Source organism: Hemicordylus capensis, chromosome 4, assembly GCF_027244095.1.
Source record: "Hemicordylus capensis ecotype Gifberg chromosome 4, rHemCap1.1.pri, whole genome shotgun sequence".
NCBI classification, from domain to species: domain Eukaryota; kingdom Metazoa; phylum Chordata; class Lepidosauria; order Squamata; family Cordylidae; genus Hemicordylus; species Hemicordylus capensis.
In genome coordinates this window covers 242,436,759-242,459,754 of record NC_069660.1, presented here as the reverse complement: position 1 = coordinate 242,459,754, position 22,996 = coordinate 242,436,759, and the positions used below count along the sequence as shown (strand labels likewise).

At 40.7% G+C, this 22,996-nt stretch overlaps 1 protein-coding gene across 5 annotated transcripts in view; it reads right to left on the bottom strand.

The window, feature by feature from the left end:
• Window positions 1-22,996, bottom strand: part of MYOM1 (myomesin 1) — a 110,419-nt gene that overhangs the window by 61,671 nt on the left and 25,752 nt on the right. For all 5 annotated transcript variants that reach the window (XM_053243328.1, XM_053243329.1, XM_053243331.1 and 2 more), the window contains exons 7-14: window positions 17,210-17,298; window positions 17,015-17,077; window positions 14,230-14,394; window positions 12,279-12,440; window positions 6,464-6,605; window positions 5,353-5,552; window positions 3,331-3,387; window positions 2,471-2,595 (exon numbers count right to left, since the gene is read on the bottom strand). In XM_053243328.1, the coding sequence (XP_053099303.1) occupies window positions 2,471-2,595; window positions 3,331-3,387; window positions 5,353-5,552; window positions 6,464-6,605; window positions 12,279-12,440; window positions 14,230-14,394; window positions 17,015-17,077; window positions 17,210-17,298 (1,003 nt within the window). The remainder of the gene's footprint in view (window positions 1-2,470; window positions 2,596-3,330; window positions 3,388-5,352; window positions 5,553-6,463; window positions 6,606-12,278; window positions 12,441-14,229; window positions 14,395-17,014; window positions 17,078-17,209; window positions 17,299-22,996) is intronic.

The following is a 22,996-nucleotide window of genomic DNA, read 5'->3' as shown; positions in this document are numbered from 1 at the left end:
TGGGCTTCACTGGTCATCCTTTTGGAGACTGAGTAGGAATTTTTGGCCGCTCAACTGATTGGTCATGTTGTGGGGTCTTTTTGCCTACTCTGTTCTATCTTTCCTAGCGCTAGTTAGTCTTAGGTAACAACTGGGCAGGTACAGTGCGGGCTGGGTGGAGGTATAGAAGGGTTTGAGATCGATGAGAACCCTTGGGCAGTTGGAAAGGGTGGATTGGTCAACTGGTCCTTAGAGGCTTCGCGGCTCGGGGAATTCGATTCGCCATGACACCTGCTTCAGGGCTTCATAGACCTTAAAGGCTGAGTGGCTTGAGGGGTGTGAAGCCCTAGAAATTGCCCTGAACTTTGGGGGTTGACAATGATGGAGATGCAGCAGGATTGCACTGCTTCTATCATTGAGTCAGGGTGTGTCACCCATTCAAGGCACAGGCAAGGACATAAATGTCAGAACCCAGCCTTTGGTAGGCCCACATTGTTGGGGGATGGAGTTCATTCCACACTCAGTTCACTAATTTGATTATTTAATAAAGTTGTGGCCCTTTACCCAAATGGAAATGTGTCTGTGTCTTCCTTGTGGCTGGGGTGTGGGGGCAAAAGCAGTTCATGACAAAAGGTTCTAAGGAATGAAATTGAACTTTTATTTTTGTATAGAGCTCTTTGCTACAGTGAGGGAAATAAGTATTTGATCCCCTGCTGATTTTGTCCGTTTGCCCTCTGACACAGAAATGACCAGGCTATAATTGGAATGGTAGGGTTATTGTAGCTGTGAGAGACAGAATAACAACAAACAAACCCTCAAAAGCCCAGTGCCCAAAAGTCAGCGATGGATTTGCATTGTAGTGAGGGAAATAAGTATTCGATCCCCTATCAACCAGCAAGATTTCAGGCTCCCAGGTGTCTTTTCACTATATGCAGGTAACGAGCTGAGATGAGAAACACCCTCTGTAAGGGAGTGCTCCTAATCCCAGCTTGTTACAGTGCCTGTATAAAAGACACCTGTCCATAGAAGCAAGCAATCACTCAGCTTCCAAACTCACCACCATGCCCAAGACCAAAGAGCTGTCGAAGGATGTCAGGGACAAGGTTGTAGACCTGCACAAGGCTGGACTGGGCTACAAGACTATTGCCAAGCAGCTTGGTGAGAAGGTGACTACAGTTGGCACGATAACTCGCAAATGGAAGAAACACAAAATAACTGTCAATCTCCCTCGGTCTGGGGCTCCATGCAAGATCTCACCTCGTGGAGTTGCAATGATCATGAGAACGGTGACAAAGCAGCCCAGAACTACACGGGGAGAACTTGTCAATGATCTCAGGGCAGCTGGAACCATAGTCACCAAGAAAACAATTGGTAACACACTACGCCGTGAAGGACTGAAATCTTGCAGTGCCCGCAAGGTCCCCCTGCTCAAGGCAGCACATGTACAGACCCGTCTGCAGTTTGCCAATGCACATCTGAATGATCCAGAGGAGAACTGGGCGAAAGTGTTGTGGTCAGATGAGAACAAAATTGAGCTCTTTGGCACAACTCAACTCGCCATATGTGGAAGAGGAGGAATGCTGCCTATGAGCCCAAGAACACCATCCCCACCATCAAACATGGAGGTGGACACATTATGCTTTGGGGGTGTTTTTCTGCTAAGGGGACAGGACACCTTCACCACATTGAAGGGACGATGGATGGGACCATGTACCGTCAGATCTTGGGTGAGCACCTCCTTCCCTCAGCCAGGGCATTGAGAATGGGTCGTGGATGGGTATTCCAGCATGACAATGACCCAAAACACACAGCCAAGGCAACAAAGGAGTGGCTCAAGAAGAAGCACATGAAGGTCCTGGAGTGGCCCAGCCAGTCTCCAGACCTTAATCCCATAGAAAATCTGTGGAGGGAGCTGAAGGTTCGGGTTGCCAAACATCAGCCTCGAAACCTTTCTGACTTGGAGAGGATCTGCAAAGAGGAGTGGGACAACACCCCTCCTGGGCTGTGTGCAAACCTGGTGGCCAACTACAAGAAACGCCTGACCTCTGTGATTGCCAACAAGGGTTTTGCCACCAAGTACTAAGACATCTTTTGTGAAGGGATCGAATACTTATTTCCCTCACTACAATGCAAATCCATCGCTGACTTTTGGGCACTGGGCTTTTGAGGGTTTGTTTGTTGTTATTCTGTGTCTCACAGCTACAATAAACCTACCATTCCAATTATAGCCTGGTCATTTCTGTGTCAGAGGGCAAACGGACAAAATCAGCAGGAGATCAAATACTTATTTCCCTCACTGTATCTGTTCATTTCTTTCCTGTCTCTTCAATGCCTTTTTAAAGTATTGTAAGCACATGTAGGTTTTTGTCTTTGACGTGGAGTAAAAATAGATTAAAATGAAAAAGATACCAGCCTAAAGTTTTGACTTAGGATAAAACATGACTTGGAGAAAAACGAAGAAGAAAGTTGTACATTGACACACTGATTTTACCTTTTCAACATAGTACATGACACCTTCATGGCCCCGTTCATATGGTGGTTTCCAGCTAAGTACAACATAGTTCTTTGTGGCTTCTGTAACATGGAGGTCTGACGGTGGCCCAGGAACAATACCCTCTGTATAAAAAGAGTTAAAAAGGAAAGGCCTTGATATTAATTACTAAATTAGTGTTTCCCCTTCTCTGAATGTTTTTAAGGACCTAAACACATATCTGTTGAGTCAGACTTTTAGTTTATAGTTTTAAAGCTTCAGTTTTAGAGTTTTTATTGTATTTTAAATTGTTTTAATTAAGTTAATGTTTTAATGGTTTTATGTTGTGAACTGCCCAGGGACCTTTTTGTATGTGGCGGTATATAAATGTGTGTACTGAATGAATGAATGAATGAATGAATGAAATAGATGATTGGTTGGTAGACAGGTAGGTAGGTAGAAAACAAACAGTCAGTAAGCTAATGCTATCACAAAGTAGCAAGACGGATGAGCCTGAAGGACAACTGGTATGGCTTTGATTCTGTGAGGTCATGCAACTAGAGGTCAGAAGGTGAAAATAAATAGTTTTCTAGCCCCACCTGAATTTTAGAATCATCTGTTCCTTAAGGAGATTTTAAAAAATTTAATATCAATTATTTCCATAAATATGTTTGTTTGTAAAAAAAAATACACTGTAAAACTCAATAGTCATAATTATTGCAGAAGAAATCTCAGTCCCCTCACAAAACTACAGTCAGTAAGTTTCATGAGGGAAACCATAACAAATATGTCTGAAAACAGATTAAGTATCTATGTAGATGTGACATAAAACCACCTCAGAATTCCACCATGTGCCTTTCAGAAAAAAGAGTACTTATTACCTGTAGGTTCTTCCTCAGTGACAATAATCTGTCCAGTCCAGGGGGCAGAAGGGTGACCTGAAAGAGAGGCAAAGATTAGCCAGACCTGGATATATCTGGCAGTGCTTTCCAACTTAACAACACTATCTATCTATATTTCTCTTAGGTGTACCCATAGCTAATCCCATGTGTGGCAGCTCTCGTGAGAGTTCGTGAGCGAGCTGCCGGCAGGGGGAGAGGAAAGCAGTGATGTTCGACAGGCTTGCAGGCAGGCGGACGGGAAGGAAGAAACAGGCAGCGGCAGGCAGGTGGGGGGGAAGGAAGACGACAGCGGCAGGGGGGTGGGCGGGCAAAGAAAGTGACAGTGGCAGGCAGGTGAGGGGAGAGGGTGGGGGGAACTAGAGGCACAGATGCTCTGCACCAGGGACAGATTAACCTTTTGCCACCCATAGGCAAAAAGGCTTTTGCCGCCCCTTTAAAAAAGAAGCTCGGGGGGAGAGTAAAGTTCCCCCTTTTATTTTATTTTTTAAAGCTGCAGCAGTGGCAGTAGCTGGCAGCAGCGAGGGTAGGGGGGCGAGTCACAGTGCCCCTTTTTTACCTCTAAGCCCGCTGTGCAGGCAACGCTGCTGCAAGCTCCTCCCAGGTGACTACACGGGCATCGGGCTTTGCTATCTGTAGCCCGTTTCCGGCTTTCCTTCCACGTGGAAGAAAAGCTGGAAATGGGCTGCAGATAGCAGAGCCTGACAGCTGTGCAGTCATCTGGGAGGAGGAAGGAGCTTGCCGCTGCCTGCATAGCGGGCTTAGAGGTTAAAAGGGGGGGCACTGTGACTCTCCTCTCCTTGCCCCCCCCCCTGCAGCCAACTGCTGCCATTGCCATATCCCCCACCAGCAATCTTTAGGGTGCAAAATGGGGAACTTTCCCCTCGCCCAATCACCCCCCTCCCTGCAGCTCCTACCGCCACTGCAGCTTTTTAAAAAATAAATTAAAAGGGGGAACTTCCCTCTCGCCCCCACTCCCTGCCGCCACTTCTCAAATTTAGCTGCCGTAGGCAGATGCCTCCTCTGCCTCTGGGTTAATCTGCACCTGCTCTGTGCCCAGCCCAGCTAGTTATTTCTTAAATGTCTTTATCTGAACTAAGAATACTATCTATGGCAATAATATTTTAGTAAGGAACACAGAATGTATTCAGAGAAGAATATACAAAAGAATGCTAATTTCCAATGGCTGACAGAGAGCCTGGCTCAAATATGGTACATCAAATCACGGCTATAATGGTTACTACTTTGCGTTAAAGCTTTTATGGTCTTGATCTGAATACAGTATGAGCTTGTTCTACATATATTTGAATAATGGCAAACCAGATTCCAGTTTCAAAAAACCAAACACCAATGAATTCTAATTAGTCTATCCATCTCAATCCAAGATACATCCTTTGGAATCATTTAAAACTCTTTGAACATAGGAAAATCAAGGAAAGACTATTTCAGTATCATTCCAAAATTGTGAAGCCAAAAATGCTGAAAGAGGATGTATTTCAGATTAGGGCTCTGTGGGCACATGCTTGGCAGTACAAAATACTTAAACTCCATTCTTTCCATTCACTATGAAAAAGTTTGCATCCACAATGAAGTTGAAAGTTTCCATTCACTATGAAGGCAAGCTGTTGACAGTCAATTTCTCTAGAATGGTACATAACAATAAGTCAGCTGGTCTAGTTAGAACATTATGCCGATCATACAAAGCTGCAATTTGAAACGGAGTCCTTATGATGATGAAAAATACCCTTCTTTCTTTGGAAAGCATTCCAATTCTGGCCCCTATACTTAGTTTTTTTCCCCAAATAATAATATATATGCCATGGATGTAAGTAAATGAGGTGAAAAATATGGAATTTTCTTCTTGGAAAATCTTGCTTTGATTGGTAAAGAGTTTGCTTTATTCTTCTCCTTCTAGTGGAATGTCCTTGCATTTACACTTTCCTCACATCTTCCAAAAATTAAGATTTAAAACCTCAAAATGGGATATATAAGGAAGACTCTTACTTCTAAGCCTGGCCCTATCAGCAGGGTCCAGTGCTGCCACCGGTTCGGAAACACGGGATGGAATGCTGATTCCTGCATTGTTCACAGCTCGGACGCGGAATATGTAGGAGCGCCCTTCTATTAAACCTGTGACTGGGAAGCGAGCAAACTTAACTGGAGTCTCATTGCACTGGGACCACTGCTTAGTGCCAACTTCACATCTGAGGAGGGGGGAAAAAGCAAAAGCAAAAATGTTTTCTTTGACAGAGGAAATTATGAACATAGCCCCAAATCTCTTCAAATACCTGCTCCTGTAAGGTTGCTTTGAAAAGACCTATTTGCCATGCAACATATCATAATGTTTTTAAAAACAAAACACAATCTTGATACACAAGGATGGTAGAGCTCAATTATTTTCAGGCAGTACTGATATTTAACGATCTTCGCAGCGACACAATCTTTTCATGGCTTGTCCAAGACATGAGGAGCCGTGAGGCAACATGAGCTGGTCCAGTCACTTTGGCAAATGGGTGCCAGAGCTCATGACACCATGAGGCCAGAGGGCATCCACAGCGCCCTTGCTATCACAATGGCAATGAGGATGTGCCTTCAACACCTGACTGGCTTACACATCTCATGAAGAACCATTTATGGTTCCAAACAATAGTACCGGAACAGTAAGTTATGAAGAACCATAGCTTTTAGAGCTGTGAAAGCAGGAACAATTTCCCCTACAACCTGGCTCGAAGCCAAGGAGAGGAAGGAGAAGCAGAACCCCCTTCTGTCAAGTCATGCCAGCCCTTCCCTGCACTGCACACATTACAATTTTATGTGTACATATTAAATGGTAATGTTTGAAGTGGCCCTCATTTAGTGCTCATGTAAAGTGTTAATCCCTCATAGTTAGATAGTTAGTACAGCTTTGGCACTGTTTTTTAACATGTCTCCGCAACAACATTCTTGATCATGTGTCAGCTTGCTTCCATAAAAGAACCTTAACATGATCTTTTGAGGGACACATGGCACACTGAATAAGATGCAGAAATATCTCCCAAAATCACACAGTTTTTATAGCCATATAGTTACAGAGATCAGTATTCAGTAGTAATGTCAGCCTGACATCATTACTGACTTATCAATGAAGTATCCCAAGACGGGACTTCCCCCATCAACAGCTGGTTGTTTCCAAGAGATGATGACATAATCCTTGTTAGCATCCAAACATTTCACATCCAATGGAGAACCAGGGGCTCCTGGAATATCAGCATCAGCATCTGTATAGATAGACACATGTATTTTAACATTAAATAATTAACCTATTTTAAAGGCAAATTTATGTATCTATTAGCATCCAAAAGTGAAAGTTTTATCTTCATGGACCTAAATCTCTACTGATCTACTAATAACCAGAAGTTATCTATTAATAATCAGTAATTTGTGAGGCTTATGATACAAGTCCTTTATAAATATTCTAAGTTAGGCCCTGTTTTGTGCCTTGTTTCATTTATTTATAATATTTATGTACTGCCCTATATATGTATCTCTAGGTGATATACATAATCCAAATACAACAAATATAAAACAGAATAAAACAAAACAATTCTACAGAACAAAAACAAACAATTCCACATAATAAAAACAATTTAAAATTAATTTTAATTAAAGGCCTGAGAAACAGGTGTGTCTTGAGGGTCTTTTTAAAAGCAATCAGAGATGGAGAAGCTCTTATTTTGATAGGGTGTTGTAATGGATTACAGCCTTTTGTCTAAGTGCAAGCTCACGTGAGGGAAATAAATGCTGAATCATCCCTGCTAAGCTGCCTGGCTAGGCTTCTCCTAAAACTATTCTGTATTATCAGTAGGTTCAAAATGCTGCCACCACCACCCCTTTTGTCTACAGAAACTCTCTGGGCTTGGGGTGGGAAAGCCCAGAAAAAAACTCTCTTAATTTGGCTCTTAGACAAGTACAAAAACCTTCTATGTGCACACCTACACATGGTGAGAAAACTGATAGCTGCTGGATGTTTGAGGACGTGTTTGCACCAGAGAAACTCCACTTCACACATACACCCTTTTCCTGAGTTAAAAACTAATTCGGAGAGGCTTGTAAAAATAAATGAACTGAAGAAAACCCAGTTTTATTCAGTTACTACAGACTGCTTTCATCTGAGGCTTTCTCAGCTTTTAGACACTTAAGAATTCTTAGTAGGATTACAAAAATAGGTCGTCTTAATGCACACTTAAATGTTTACAGAAGCTTTTGCAATGCCCTAGGTATATTGAGCCTAGGCTAGTTTTTCTTATTTCAATTACATTGCAGATAAACAATACTAGAACTGTATCAGGGATATACAAAACACACACACACAAATATAAGTTGCTAACACAAAGTCCGACTAAACAAACTTTTCCCTAAATTAATCTTCCCAAAGCCAAAGCCCAGACTTCCTTTCCTTGAACTCACCAAACTCTGGTTGAGAATCAAGCCCCTGCAGTTCTATCTTCCAAGACCTACAGTCATCCTGTTGCAGCAAACTCCATTGCCACATGTCCCCTTGCTCCTCCAGCACAAGACTTCCTTTCTTGTTCCCAGAATTCCCAGAAACCGCTCTCTAGATCCCACCCACCCCCAGTGGACTGATTGGGCAGTCTCTGTAGGTCACCAGCCTGTCAGTCACGACAAGGGTTCACTTCTGGTTAACACTTTAGAGGGAGTAGAGGTTGATCACTACAGATGTGTATCCCAAAGTCCTGGGGCAGCCACAGAGAAGGCCCGGTGCTAAGTCACCACCATGCTCGAGCCAGCAGCAACCATAACTGGACTTCCCCAAATGATCTTAATAAGCAGTAGGGTTCATGACAAAGGAGACAAGTACCCTGGGTCCAAGCCATTAAGGGCTTTCTAGATAATAACCAGCAATAAAAAGTGCTGCTGGCCACTGCCTCAATCTGAGAAACCAAAGAGAATTTTGGATCTAGGAGCACTCCCAAGCTACGTACTTGTTCTTGGGGGGTGGGGAGGTGTAACCCCATCCTGAACAAGCAGACCTAAGCTATCTCTTGGGTCTTGACCCCATCCCCCATCAGTACCACCATCTTATAAAGATTCAACCACAGTTTCTTATACCTTATCCATTTCATTACCACCTCCAGGCAGGCATTTAGGGAAGTTATGGCATTTCCTGATGAAGCTGATATGGAGAAATAGATTTGGATGTCATTGGCATATTGATAACACCCTGCACCAAATCTCCTGATGATCTCTCCCAGCAGTTTCATGTATATGTTAAAGAGCATTGGAGACACTATGGAGCCTTACTTGTGGAACTCCATACGTTAATTCTCATTTTGCAGAGCAACATTCTTCAAGCAACACCATCTGGAATCTGCCAGTAAGGTAGGAACGTAAAACAGTGCCATCCAATCTCATCTTTCTCAGACACCCCAGAAGGATACCATGGTCAATGGTATCGAAAGCGTCCGAGAGTTCGAAACAGATCAGTAGAATCACACTCCCTCTGCCAATACCTAACTGAATAATTCATCAGACCAACCAAGGCACCCCACAGCCTGCCCGAAAGCTGGTTTTCATTTAGAAAATGAAGCACAGAACTATCAAGCTGCAGTATTTCATACAAGTCTGTACATAAGAATTCATACACACTATGATGTATTTTTGTAAGTAGCTCATATACAATTTTAGAAGCTGAACTAGTGTTTAAGAAAATGCATGCTTTGCAGCACAAGTACACTTTCGTACAAATTTGTGTTGTTTTACAAGCTTAGTGTAAAATGGAAGGTTTCACAAGTTTTCTAGTAATTTTGTGTGAAAAGATATCCAAGAAGATTATTAGACGGGTGCTTCTATTTTTTCAGTTCCTTGATTAAATTAATCCTGGCATTTCTTTACTTCCTATGAAAATATATTTGTGAACAATAAAACTAGGTTAAGTAAATTTTTGTTGATGGATATCTCAGTAGCACCCACTGAAAGATTAACTTCCATGATGTCCTAGAGTCTAGGACATGTTGCTTCTTTATAATAGTTTCCCTATTTTAATGTTTTAGTGGACAAAAATAAAATGTGTTAAAACTCAAAGTCCTTACTAAAAATTAATAATGATTTCCCAGTGCAGTATAATATCTAGGAACATAGGAAGTTGCTATATACTGAGTCAGACCATTGGTTCATCTAGCTCAGTATTGTCTTCACAGACTGGCAGCAGTTTCTCCAAGGTTGAAAGCAGGAATCTCTCTCAGCCCTATCTTGAAGAAGCCAGCGAAGGAACTTGGAACCTTCTGCTCTTTCCAGAGTGGCTCCATTCTGTAAGGGGAATATGTGCTCACACTTCTAGTCTCCCATTCATATGCAACCAGGGTGGACACTGCTTAGCTAAGGGGACAAGTCAGGCTTGCTACCACAAGACCAGCTTTCCTCTTTAGCTGTTTAGCTGTTTCAGTAGTTACCTTTTTTGTGTGTGTGAGATCACAAATAACTAGCCCCTGGGACTTTTCTGTAATTTTAGGCATTGTACACTTTGGCCATGTTCAGCAAGAAGGCTGTTATCTGCACTCCCCTAGGTTCTGCTGAACAGAGCAAACTGGCGCCATTCTGGGCTTGGTCAGAGAGCCAAGAATTTGAAGAGCCTCCCAGGCTGGCATTACTCTCTACAGCTGCCTTCAGCAGCTGAGACTGATATAGAGACTGATATAGCATGAACCAGTGAAATGTGATCACTCAAACACTTGTTCAACAGACATTCAAGCACTTGTTGAAGAGACATTCTCTCCATGAGAAAATATATGATGTATTCACCATAAAGAATTTAAAACAAATGCAGGTAAAGCTGTGACATGTGTAGCATTAATAGAAAGCTGCTTTGTAATTGCTTTGTAGAAAGTGTGTTTGCAAGTCAGTGCCTCTGTGGGATGGAAAAGTACAGACCAAACGAAAGTGTTAAGTCAGCTATCTGCCCAGAGCAGAATAAGTGGGGGTTTGCAGCAGCGGGGAGAGATAGGCTCCCCTGAATAGTAACTGTATTGTTCTAGGAATGTGAAGGCTTCTCCTATTAATTAATTATCTCTCTGCTGTGAAATAGAAACTTAGAAACTTAGAGCGCAAAGTCCAGCCTCTATGCAAGCATATGTACAAATGTAATGAACTGATTGGTTCTTTGGGGCTGAATGTTGATGCCTAGGGGTGGAGGAAAATCTTTATAAACTCTTGTTAGTCTGTAAGAGGTACGCTCCTTGGACTTTTGCCAAAAGGCACCAGGGGTCGTCCTCAGCGCTGAGAAATAAACCTTTGTCTCTTTCACTATCCGTGTCAATGGTCATTTGCTCAGGTAACAAAGCCAAGCAAATACATTGGTCAACATCCTGACTAACGCTGTGTGCATGCTCCTAGCAGCAGCAAGTGTTCAGCACTAGCCTTGACACTTCTGAAGCACAGATGCATTCGTGCAAGAGTGCAACATTTTCGCTGTTCTCCCCATGCTGCAGATGTACCTTTTGACCCACAGAAACACATCTCTAAGGGCTATACGACCCTCAGGGCCATGTTTCTGCTATCAAACAGCACTTCTAGATCACTGGGAGAACATTGAAAATGTTGCACTCTTGCATAAATGCAACCACATTCTTGAAGCGCCGAGGCTAGCACTGTACATGTGCTGTTAGGAGCATGCATACAGCATTAGTCAGGATGCCAGCCATTATTAGTTCACTTAAAGTTTAATTTAGAACAAACTCTGCAATTTTCCTTCATAATAGATATTTATATGGGCATTTTACTGTACATGATCCTATTGCAGCATGTTCCAGTATCCATGAAATGCAGACTGCAAGTACATTCTCAACCTATGTCTCCTAATGCAAATGAGAGAACATCTTATCCATTGAACAGTTGCAGGGAAGAATCAGTGAATGGGAGTAGAGGGCTTATGTTTTCCCAGCTTTTCACCATTTTCTCTCCAGCCAACTCTGACAAATGCCCACTCCATTCACCAGCAAAGATACAGTAGGAGCTTTGGAGGAGAGTTTTAGATCAAGAAAACAGCACAGGGCATGAAATGGCTGAAATCTCTCTATCCCCAGTGTCATTCCTTTGATCAAACTTGGATATTCTCCCCTCTACGGGCTGCTTTTTACTAAAAATAGACATGTTAGGAAATCCAGTCAATAATCTCCCATGTCTCGTGCAGCTGGTCCAGTGTCAAAGCATTTTCCAATAAATTCTCAGTGGCCTCTTGCACTCTCATATAACTGCTTCAGTTCTGACAGGGTGCAGGTATCAAACATTCACTGTAAGGATATTACATCTCTGTTCAATAGACCTCTTTCCATTTTCCTGCCAAGCGCACATTTCTCTTTTTGCTATTCTGATTTATAATCTCTTTACTGCCTCTCTGGCAAAATACATAATCTGAATAAAAAATTAAATGTTGCATTAGATTCTACCGGCTGGATACATTATTTGGACTGACAAGAGGCAGGAGCAGAACTGAGTTTCCAAAATATCCTAATAGTAGGTATCCTTTCTACTTCTTATTTATAAACACAGCAAATTAAACTCCTATGTTAAATGCCAACTGTTCTGATCTTCCTGCTGCCGTCTTCCATCCTACAATCACCGACCACCCAAATACCTGGGCTAGGGAGTTGGTCAAAACCACAGCGTTCTATTCCACCCGATATAGCTACTGAAAGTGTGGGCTCATCTAATAAGCAAAAGATGTTTGGGAGTCAGCTTATGATTATTTCAAAGCACTGCTATGAAAGAGAACCTCTAACCCTGCTCTCCCCCCCCCATTTTATTCACATGGATTCTTATACTGTAGCTTCCATTACAACTGGCCCACACATGGAAGACATGCTGGAACTGGAAGTGAGAGCTGCATGGAAATTTGTAAAAAACAATTATATCTTTTGAAACAACCACCACCTTACCTCGAACAAAAACATAAGAACTGTACTGCTCATAGTAATCTCCCATCACCACACGGAGCGTGTAAAGACCTTCATCTTCTTTGTTAGCATGAGTCAGAGTTAAGGTAGCTCTTTCTCCGCTCCAATGCATCTGGACCCATTTGGATGGAGTAATCAGAACTCCTACAAATTAAAGATATATGACTGAGCACAGCCTATTCATATATGCAAGTGGAACTGTTCAACTTAAGCAGCTCATAGTGTGAAAACGCTACCCAAAATGTAATGACCTAATTTCTCTCTCATGCTGATTTACATATATGACTTTCAAAGATCTAACTCTTGAACAGATTTGTATCGGTCCCTGGGTGATCACTTGGAAGAGCAGCGAAGATGGAGACTTGCCAGGTGCAAGTAATTGCATCTTAGGGAATATCCAGTAGACACCTGTGGTCACATTCTGTATTGCAATCACAATTTGCAATATGAACCTACTTTCTCAAATCTGTGGTACAAAACACTGCAGTTTAAGTGCAGAGAGAGAGAGAGGGCAATATTCTCACAACAGAAACACAGTCACAATAAAAGAGGAAAAAACTGCACAGCAGAACAAATGCACATATGTTGTGCAAAAGCTGGCTGACATCCAGATTAGCACTGCGTGGGTGCAGTGTGCTGAGTTCCAGACCACCACTGTGTATGTGTCACACGAGCAGAGAAAGGATGATTTTTCATCTATCTGCTTTTCCCTCTAAAGCTCACTGTGCATCACCAAAATGTGTCCCTGAAGGTCACACAACCCTGAGGGACACATTCATGATTCATCATGGAATTCAGAGGGAAGACAGGCAAAATACCACCCCTTTCCCCACTCACACAACAGCACAGCTGTAGATTGGAATTCAGGCTGCTGTACCCACACAGTCTGAATGTCAGCTACTGACTTTCCCCCCATATCAATATATTGGACTCACTGGAGCCTGGGAAACAATATGTCGGGTGGGGGACATCAGTTAATAAACCAGATACATTGCTTGTGTTTTTCCAAATAATATACAATGTACTGGTTTTAATTAATTTTAAAAATGTGCTGAATAGTCTGCGCTTCTGCAGTTTGTTTGCTGCTATAATCCTTAATTTAAACAAAGCTTAAAAGACAAATACATTCCTTTGTGACTTTTCTTGATTCAAAGTTTTAAATAAGCAGCAGTTTGGGGGGTAAGAATATCATTAAAATGATTCACATTTTCTGGATGATTTAAATTTTCTTTCTGTCTTCCAGATCAGAAGAATCAGGATGCTTCTCTATTATCTAATTTCATAAATGTGAATCAAATTCTTTAAGAACTTTTTGATTTATTAACATGATGTCATTTATTTTTTGCATAAGCATTTATAAAAACTGTAGATGACACCTAATGCATCAGGATGAGGCACATTTTTACACATGGGAAGATGTTGCATACTTATTTAGATGAATGCAGCTAAAACAAAGAAAATACGAATTTTTCTTCAAAATGACTGACAATATACATATGAAGAAAACATTCAACTAAGAGTTCTTTAATTGGGTGGCAGCTAAATATCGAATGTCGAATATCGAATTATAATAAATTATTTTTTTAAATAAATAAATGGCAATTTATGTGTGACTCTTATGGTACATTTTTCAGCAGCCAGATGCATTCATTAACACACCAGATACTAAGAAATGACCTGGTGCCAGGTGTTCAGTCAAGGCAGTAATACCTTTAGTAGAATTGCATGACAGATGGCAGTGATTATAGAATTAACACTGAGTGTGTGAGCATACAAGGATTATAGGAGCATAGGATTCAGCCCTAAAGGTTTACACGTGGCTGATGAAAATACAGTAGAAGTGTGATAGATCTATCTTTTTTTGATCACAGAAACCTCCTATGCAGACATGCCATAAGACAGTAAACAAGTTCATCTTCTTATGCATACTAACCATTCCTGTACCACTGGATCTCTGGGTGGAAACGTTTAATGTCAGGGTGAATGATAACCGTGCAGCCTAAACTCATTGTCTCGCCTTCTCTTCCAAAGGAAACTTCAAATTTATCGACAAAATGGATCTCAAACCTAGAAGCATAGCCATGTGGTGTGACACCAACTGGAAGAAGAAGAAAAAGAAGAAACTGTCCTCATTTCTTTTACCTTCACTAAAACCAAATAATTTCATGACAGATTCAAATGGCTGGTTATTTCCTACCAAAAGGTTACATTTTTAAACTCCTTCCAGCAATGAGATCCATGAGCAAATGGATCATATGACAGCTTGGAAACATATCTGGATCGAGATCCAGTCTGGGTGCTGTGACATCAATTACCCACATCTGTTGGATTTTTTAAAAAAATTTTCAGCTAACCAGACTAGTTCCATATTTCTAAGGCCTAAAATTCCGTGGTATAAACTGTCTATTTGACTCTATATGAGTGTGTTTAATTTCCTTAATGGATCAGTGTCTGTCAAATCCATCACCACCACCACTCTATTTTTATCCTGTTATGTAAGGGATGCTAAATCAGTTTTGAGTGTCCTGTGAGTGCTTTAAGGAATGCCCTGCATCCTGCCAAACTATTCTGTGGGGGTGTGAAGGGTTTTCTATAATTTTCCTTAGTTTAACTAAAGGATGAACACGTAAGACCTCTTAGTTCAAAATTCCCCCTTGCTTTGCATAAAGAAGTGACATCATTATATTTGATTGACATCATAACCTTTGATTGGAGTGAGCTTGGCCACCCCGCTCTCTGTCCAATATGTTCTGTCTACCAAAGGACAGACCTGAGAAACTCAAAGTGTGATTCTTCTTTTGGTTGGAGAGCTTCCAGCTGGTGATTGCTAGCCATGGGGCAGATTTCCTATTTTTCTTTACTTCTTTGCCTGGAGGCAATATGTGGCTGCCTCCATTTTGAGCTGAACTGAACAAAGAACTTTGAGAAACCATGTATTTAATCTGGTTGGCCACAGCATCCAACCAGATTATAAAGCATATAAAGGCTATAAAGCATAAACAGGCTTTTTGCCCAAGCAACATTGAGTTAGATCCAGAGCAGCACAATAAGCATTCTATTCATAATGTGAGCTTTCCCCTTCCTCATCACTGCAGTTCCCTGACCCCCCTGAAAATTGTTGGGGGTAATTACTTATATAGGAGAGTATTTAAGGAGCTAACTCACTCCCATTACAGCATAAGTTAACAGAATCTCAAGGGCAACAGATTGTAAATGGTAAGCATGGAGATTCATGTGAGGTTAAACTAATCTACTTTATTCAGAAGTACACGATGGTAGGAAAATACCTGTATCTAACTTCTGGCTTCTGGTCAGAGAGAGACCTGTAGAAACATGGTACTCAGAGAGAGAGAGAGCTAGAAGCATTCTGAGGAGAAGGAGGAGGAGGAGGAAGTTTCTAAGTACATTCTATCCATAGAGGGGTCACAGAGGCAGAGATAAACAGGAAAGAACCCTAACTATCTATCTCTGCTCCCAATGCTGCTAGTGCTAATTAGGGTTACTGGTGCAAAAGGTCAATGCCATCTGGAGCTGGATCTCCAACAAAAATAGTCTCCTGCAGGACAAGGAACCCTGTGGAATGCTGTGGGTTGAGGTTCGGGTAGCTGCAGGAGGAGGGAGGAAATCGCAGAGACTGCCTTACTCGAGCAGAAGTGATTTTCTACAATGTACCCAGGGGTGTAGCTATAATTGAACGAAAGGGTTCAAAGAACACAGGCCCCCAGCTCCTGAGGGCCCTCCAGATCCACTCCTCCCTATTTTCTGCATTATCTCCCTCACACTGGGGGGCCACCAGAGAGAGTGCTGAACACAGGCCTCCTCTCCCCTAGCTATGCCCCTGAATATACCTTTTAACCCAATTCCTGGTATTTTGCTACTTTTTTCATATTTTTAGCAACATTCTTCCCCTTTAAAGTAACGGGAACTCTGATTTCCTTTATAATAAATTAATTTGCTTTTAAAATTGCATCCTGTTCCTAGAATTTGTAAATCATTTCCTTCCCATGTCATACTAGGTCCATGCTATTAGGCTTGCTCCCCAGATAATATTGGAGTTCTTTCTGTGAGAGGTCAAGACATTCTAGCTACCTAATGAAACTAGATGGTGGCAGCAAATTGGTTATATCCATTTTGGGGTCAGGCAAATAGACTAGAGTTCAGAGCAGGTAGGTTAAAAAATAAATCTCAATTTCTGCCCCACTCCCAAAGAGGTTTGTTGAATTAATGGTGACTCACAATCTGAATGAAATTTGGATCCCCCCCCCAATTATTTATAGGATTTTACTATGGAGGTGATTCAAAAATCAATCTCATAATAGAACACAGATGCCAGATAAAGGAATACACTATTATGGCACCTTGTCAGTGCAGGATTACCCTCTACAAAATGTTTATTTTATCTACATTTAAAAGAAGATCTGTGAACTAGAATACAAGTTTTTGATACATTGCTGTATCAAAGCCTTTAAAAGTCTCAGTGAAAGACAGAAATAAGCAACTGTGTTTTCTAGCAAAAAACACACACATTTGATTTTTTTTTAAGTATAAGCAATATTATACTTGATGACTTTGCTGTTTCTTCTGATAGCAAACAACATTGTAGGTGCTCAGTCTTGCAAAAAAGCATAACTTCCAAAAACTAATGCAACTAAGCCACATTTTCAAATTATTTGTTATGTTGCTTTTACTCACATAGCAACTGTCAGTTATCAACTTACAGCTGAGGGGCAGCGTGACAGTTCCTGCATGGAAAAAACTTTCATCAATCTCTCCCTTGTATCCTAGGAAAGAAAAGAGCAAAAACTCTATAATTATTCATCACCTAACAGGAAGTGTTATCCTTATAGTGATTAAGAGAATTTTTAACATGCAATCCAAAGAAAACACAAGAAATACACTTCTGGCAAACTTACTCTTCACCACCAAGGAAGCATAGGCTGAAAGTTCTCCTTTTACATTCATGGCAGAAGCACGATACTGAGCAGTGTCATCAAAATCACACCTAAAAAGAATGGAAGGATTAGGAATAATGTCAATGACACCAAAAGAGACATGTTTTTAATATTTGCATTTTTAAAGTAAATCTCTTCTAATACTGCTTGACAAATACCTTACAGTATTGAGAAGCATTTTCTTACTTACAAGCATTACATTACTTACTTGCATATATATTTAGTACCTAAAATCTAAACTTTTTAAGTGCCTCACAGTTGTGTTTTTTAAAAACCACAGGCCCTGCCTACAGATTTACAATCTTAAAGAATAATCACATTAGGGAGGAAGGGAAAGGAAAGCTAAAGGGGTGAAAGATGAATAAAGGGACATTTGAATGTAAAAACAAGAAATAAAAGTCAGATAGCAGGTCAAAGGGCATTCTGTTCAGAATGGATGTCAGGTAGTGACAGAGGGTGACATGGGGAAAGGGACACAGGTGGGGAATAGAGAGGGCAGAACAAGAAGAATGGTACCTGCAGAGTGAAAGGTCCAAGCAGGAGCATATAGAGAAAGAAGAGAAGATAGATATAGAGAAGCAAAACCATAAAACACATTTGAAAGTAAGTTCGAGAAGCTTAAAATGAAGACAAGAAATGGGAGGAGCCACCAAAGAGTATGGTACAATGATCGAAATGATGAGCAAGAGGGCAGCTTGAGACATTTTGCTGTCTGAGGTGGAGGACAATATTACACCCCCGCATTTCTAGCACATGTTGCTGGGGTGGTAAAAAGGTGCACTCCAGAGGGGCAAGGAGGGGGAAACGAACAGTGTATCTCAGTGGGGAAGGAAGGGTGGTATCTGTGGTGGGGGGGCCCCAGCACTTGCCACCCCACTACCCACACCAGCGCCTGAGGAGACCACATCACCCTGCCTCATGGAAGGGCCACCCCTAATCCATAGAAAATACCAAATAAGCATCAGCATTTAGGATGGAGAAAACAAGTCTTAAGCAGCAAGACCAACAAGTTATAACAATTAATGTAGGGATAACAAAATAATTTATTAATGTATTAAAATGGTTAAAATACACTATGATTTATTTAAATTATTTAAAAATAATAAACAATAAATAATTCTCCATCCTTCAGGACTGTTCATTCAATGAAATGAAAAATGTTAGTGTAACAGAAAAGGGCCACAGCTAGTTTTAATGATTTTGAAGCAAGTACAGTATCTGAGTGAGCAACAGAGGTAGATTTATGTTTAAAAAGCAAATGTGGTCTAGAACAGGCAATTTGATATTTTTAAAAAGAAGCGGCTTAAATTTGGCCATTGTCCATGATGTTCTGGTTATAAACATTTTTTCATGTTGTATTACTATTCCTTAATGCTCACCAGTAAACAACATGACTGTTTACATCTCTTCCCTTGTTTTCCTTCTTCCAGCATTTCAATAGCATCCTTACCCCTCGTGCATGCATGCAGACACCTCTTAGCCTTTCTGTCATAGCCGCATGATCAATATTATGTCTCACTAAAAAAAATAATTCTCTTCCTGAATTCAAGTTCTACACACTCAAAAATGTTCTGATATTCTATTTAGCAGAAGCTGGATGTCAGTCTTTCAGAACTATAGGAAGGTAGCAGGGATATAAAAGGAACACAGCAAAGAGATTAGAGAGTTGATAAAAGGGGAGAACACTGGAATGTTATTGAGGCGTTCAACAGAAAGAGAAAAGAGAAAAGCAGCTGTTAAAGGGTTTGTCTTTTAGTTCTTTCAGCCTTACCTCAGGTTCTTAATACTTCCTTCGGGGAACAAATCTCTCCACTAAAGCAGTTTCTTGTGGAACTGTTTTTTCTTCATGGAACAATTTGGTTGAGTTTATGGGGCAGGGTCATCTTTCGACAGTGGGGAAAGCATGGCACCAGGAAAATGTTCGTATGTGGCATCATGTCGTCTTAACCCAATCTTAGTTTTTAACAACTTAATCTTATCCACTCTCTTGGGGACGGGGTCAGCGCCTTACCAGACTAAGCATGGGCATGAATATAGCAGGAGACCATGAAAGATATGTACAGCAGATACTCTGAGCTTCACTTGATGTTATGTGTAGGAAGAATCCATGAATGTTCATCTTAAATCAGTGACAAGACAGATGCTTTTCAACCACTGTATAGGCATGGGGGGGGGAGTAAAAACTAAAGCAGCAGCTTGAATCCAAAGTCTCCTATTTCTTAGTAGAAGACACTTATACTTGAGTCTCGCACACTGAGTGTGTGGGAGAGGGAGCTACTGATTTTTGCCAATTCTTGCTGCAGCTCTCTATGCCTCATTGCATACTTCAGGTGGGGCTCCTAATCCTTGGAAATGCTTTTCCAGCATGCAAAGGGGCAGGCAACCTCCAGTGCTCATGTGGTACACTGTACATGTTATTTTGGATCCAAGCCAACATTTGCAGAGATGTTAAAATCATAACAGTGTCTGGAAGTTGGAAAGTGGAGGGGTTTTTTTGGTTGTTTTTTGTATTCACGGGTTTATATTTTGATATGATCCCATGGTGGATATATTCTTGTCAACATCTTATGGCAGAGGCATGTCTTCACACAACTTTTTTTGGGATGTATCCATAAGCAGAAGCTCAAAAAAGTTACGTGGATAATATATTGTGACATAATTCTATGTGTACAGTGACAGAGGAAACTTCTGAGTGAAAAACACTCATTGAAACAAGCCTTAATGCTTTGATGAAAGAACTAATGAAACAATCTTAGGCATGTAAATTAAACTATGCCTGGCAGAGGAACAATGTGGGCCTCAAAGGCATATTTAACCTCACAGTTAGTGCCTATTAAGTGCTTAAAAGACTATGTTCTTGTTAGTGGGGAATTATGATTTTCTAATGCCTCTTTCAGAGTAGGATTAGGATATACTATGAATACAGATAGAAATGAAAAGGCTATCACTCAATAGCCTGCTTACTCAATAGTCTACTAGCTAAGAATTGCACGGTAGAAGTTGTGGTTTTTAGCGGTGTTGTTTTTTAAATTGTGAGGCCTAAATACAATATCCTGGTATTATATACAGATAATTCATTGAGAACTTAGTCACAAACTAAAAAATGAATTCCAATGCTGAAACAATTATCTGGCAAAGTTCATAGTCCATAAATAAATGATTCAGGCTGTAAAACAATACCAGCAAGGAAGTCTCACTCCCTGACCTGCTCCTGGCACTACAACCTGTGCGGGAATTGTTCAGGGATCCAAGGATCAACATGAACTAATGAGAACCTATTGATTCGTTCTTCTTCCCGCACCAACATTTTTGATGGTGCAAGATTACTATTGAGAAGAAAAAGAGGAGGAGCCTGCACAAGGTAGGCATTTTGCTCAATCCCATGCCCAAATATCAGACAATCCCTTGTGTAAGAGCTCAGATGGTTCTGAGTAATTATTGCAGCTCCAATCTGTAGCAAGCTGCACTTAAAGACAGGGCTGCTCAATTTCAGATCTCCAGCCGTTTTTGGAGACGGGAGTTGTAGGCCAACATCTGCAGGAAGGCCAAAGTTGAGCAGCCTTGACTCAAGAGGTCTCCAACAGGCTATGCAAGAGAAGTTATTGTTTGGTCATGGGATCAGGCATAATGTTATCTTTCTTTTGGGAGTGCAATATTGGTGCAAATTCTCTCTTGGTGGATAGCAGCTGCCATGGATTGGACCTTAAACACAATACAAGGTAGAAGCTGATTATTTGGCACCAAGGGAGACTGCAACCCAGCTGCTTTCACCTCCTCAGTTTTGCAAAGAAAAGGGTGATGACCCAGAAGTCAACTCCTTTACTATATATTTTATTTAAACCATAAAGAAATAAGTAATTAAAAATCCAAATCACACTTGTACGTCAACCAAAACAAACCTGGCCTAGCTAACATGAATTCACTCTCAATAATCAAATTTAGCTCATTAAAAAAAACAACAGCTCATGCAGTTAACTGAAAAGTCAAACAACTAACTCCAATAATCTAAAAGGAGTCCAAGAAAGGGGTAGATTTAGAAAGGTCAAACTTAATTACTTAATTCATTGATGGGAAACTTGCAGTTATGTTGGCAATTCTGCTAGAACAAAACAAATTAATCAAAACAAATTTTTAAAAAATCTTTCTTGTGTTGAGGAAAAACTGTTTTGATTGACAATATGCCTTGGTGTCTTTCTAGGCTGTGTGTGTGGTTGTGTGTATACACACACACAATTTCAAAGTTATTAATTTATTACTAAGTTATTGTAGGGGACCTAGCTGTCATTCCTCAAAGCAGTACTTTTGTTGCAGAAAAATTGCATTTTTCCAACAACATTTTCTTCTTGGGAAATGCAACTGTTTGCCATTTAGTGTATCCATTACTGTTTAGAGTGTTGTGTGGAATTTGTTTTAACTTTTTAAAAGTTTAATTCATTTTATTTTACATTCATCAGCTCTTTAGAAGTGAAGTTCTCTACTTCTCCCACTCTACCACTTAGGTGGCAAAGCATTCATATACGTCTTATTTTTTTAAATGGTTTTTTTTTACAAAACAAACACCAACTAGACTATATTTTTTCAACATCCAAAGCAATTTCTAGTGACTGAACAAAACGTTTCCTTTTCTGTTTCTCTCCCTCTTTTAATTTTGCGTCCCTCAACGTTATGCTGTCCTTCTCCGCAGTGGACTATACATCTTGCATGCTTTTTATAAAACTGTGAAGGCTATTCCTCTCTGCAGCAAAGCTAAATCTGCCCTCCATCATTAGATGGTTACCCATGCATTACCCCTGCAAGCTGAGCAAAGATACACCTTTTAAAGTGGTGATTCTCTTTTATTTAGCAGGGGAAGAGCAACTGGCCCTATCCAACTGTTTTGAGAACTTTGGTTGAAGAGTGGTATATAAATATTCATAATGGTAGTAGTAGTACATGCCACTGACGCTGGATATATACTAATTCTAGTAAAGCACTAAAACTGAGATCTGTCTTTTGTCATCTAGAAATGCTGTTTGTAATCTCCATCACTACTCTTAACTCTCAGGGCCACTTCACACCTTACAAAATGCATATATGGCACTTCCTTATAGGAATCCATGTGCAAACTGCTCACAGGTTGTCACTCTCAGCACATCACTGCACAAATCTTTCTCTCTTTTCTTCCCAGCCTTTGTCACATTTTGAGACCACTAGCAAATTCCCTAATAACTCAAACTTTCTTTCTTTCTTTACTTTCTCTCCAGTGCTTCCAAGCTGGCTAAGTGTAACATACATTGCATGGAGGCTTAGTGAAACATCTTGCATCCCTATTTTATGCCTTAGCACAGGAAACAGCATCTCCAAACTATAAAGAGAAGACAGAAGTACAACAGCATTTTTGTGCTCACAAAATACCTCCTATATAGGCTTCACGGGTTGTTCACAACCTGAAATTTTCTCCATCTGCTATGAGAATGAACAAAGGGTCATGGCAGATTCATGGTGCACCTGAGTCAAAAAATATCCTCAATGCAAAAGATTCCTTAGACTTTAGTAGATGGAGTGGTGCAAGTTGAGCAGTTTTCCCTCTAGCACTAGGCTGAAGAACACCAATAATTGTTTTAGGTAACCTGGAGTTTGCCAGCCTCTCCCCAGTACTTCACAAATATGGACTCTGTGACTCAGTTCAGAAATAACAACAAAATATAGTTTGGTGCTTGAAAAATGAACTTAGGTGCCTTGGGCACATAGTTGGTTTCAGATGTTGGC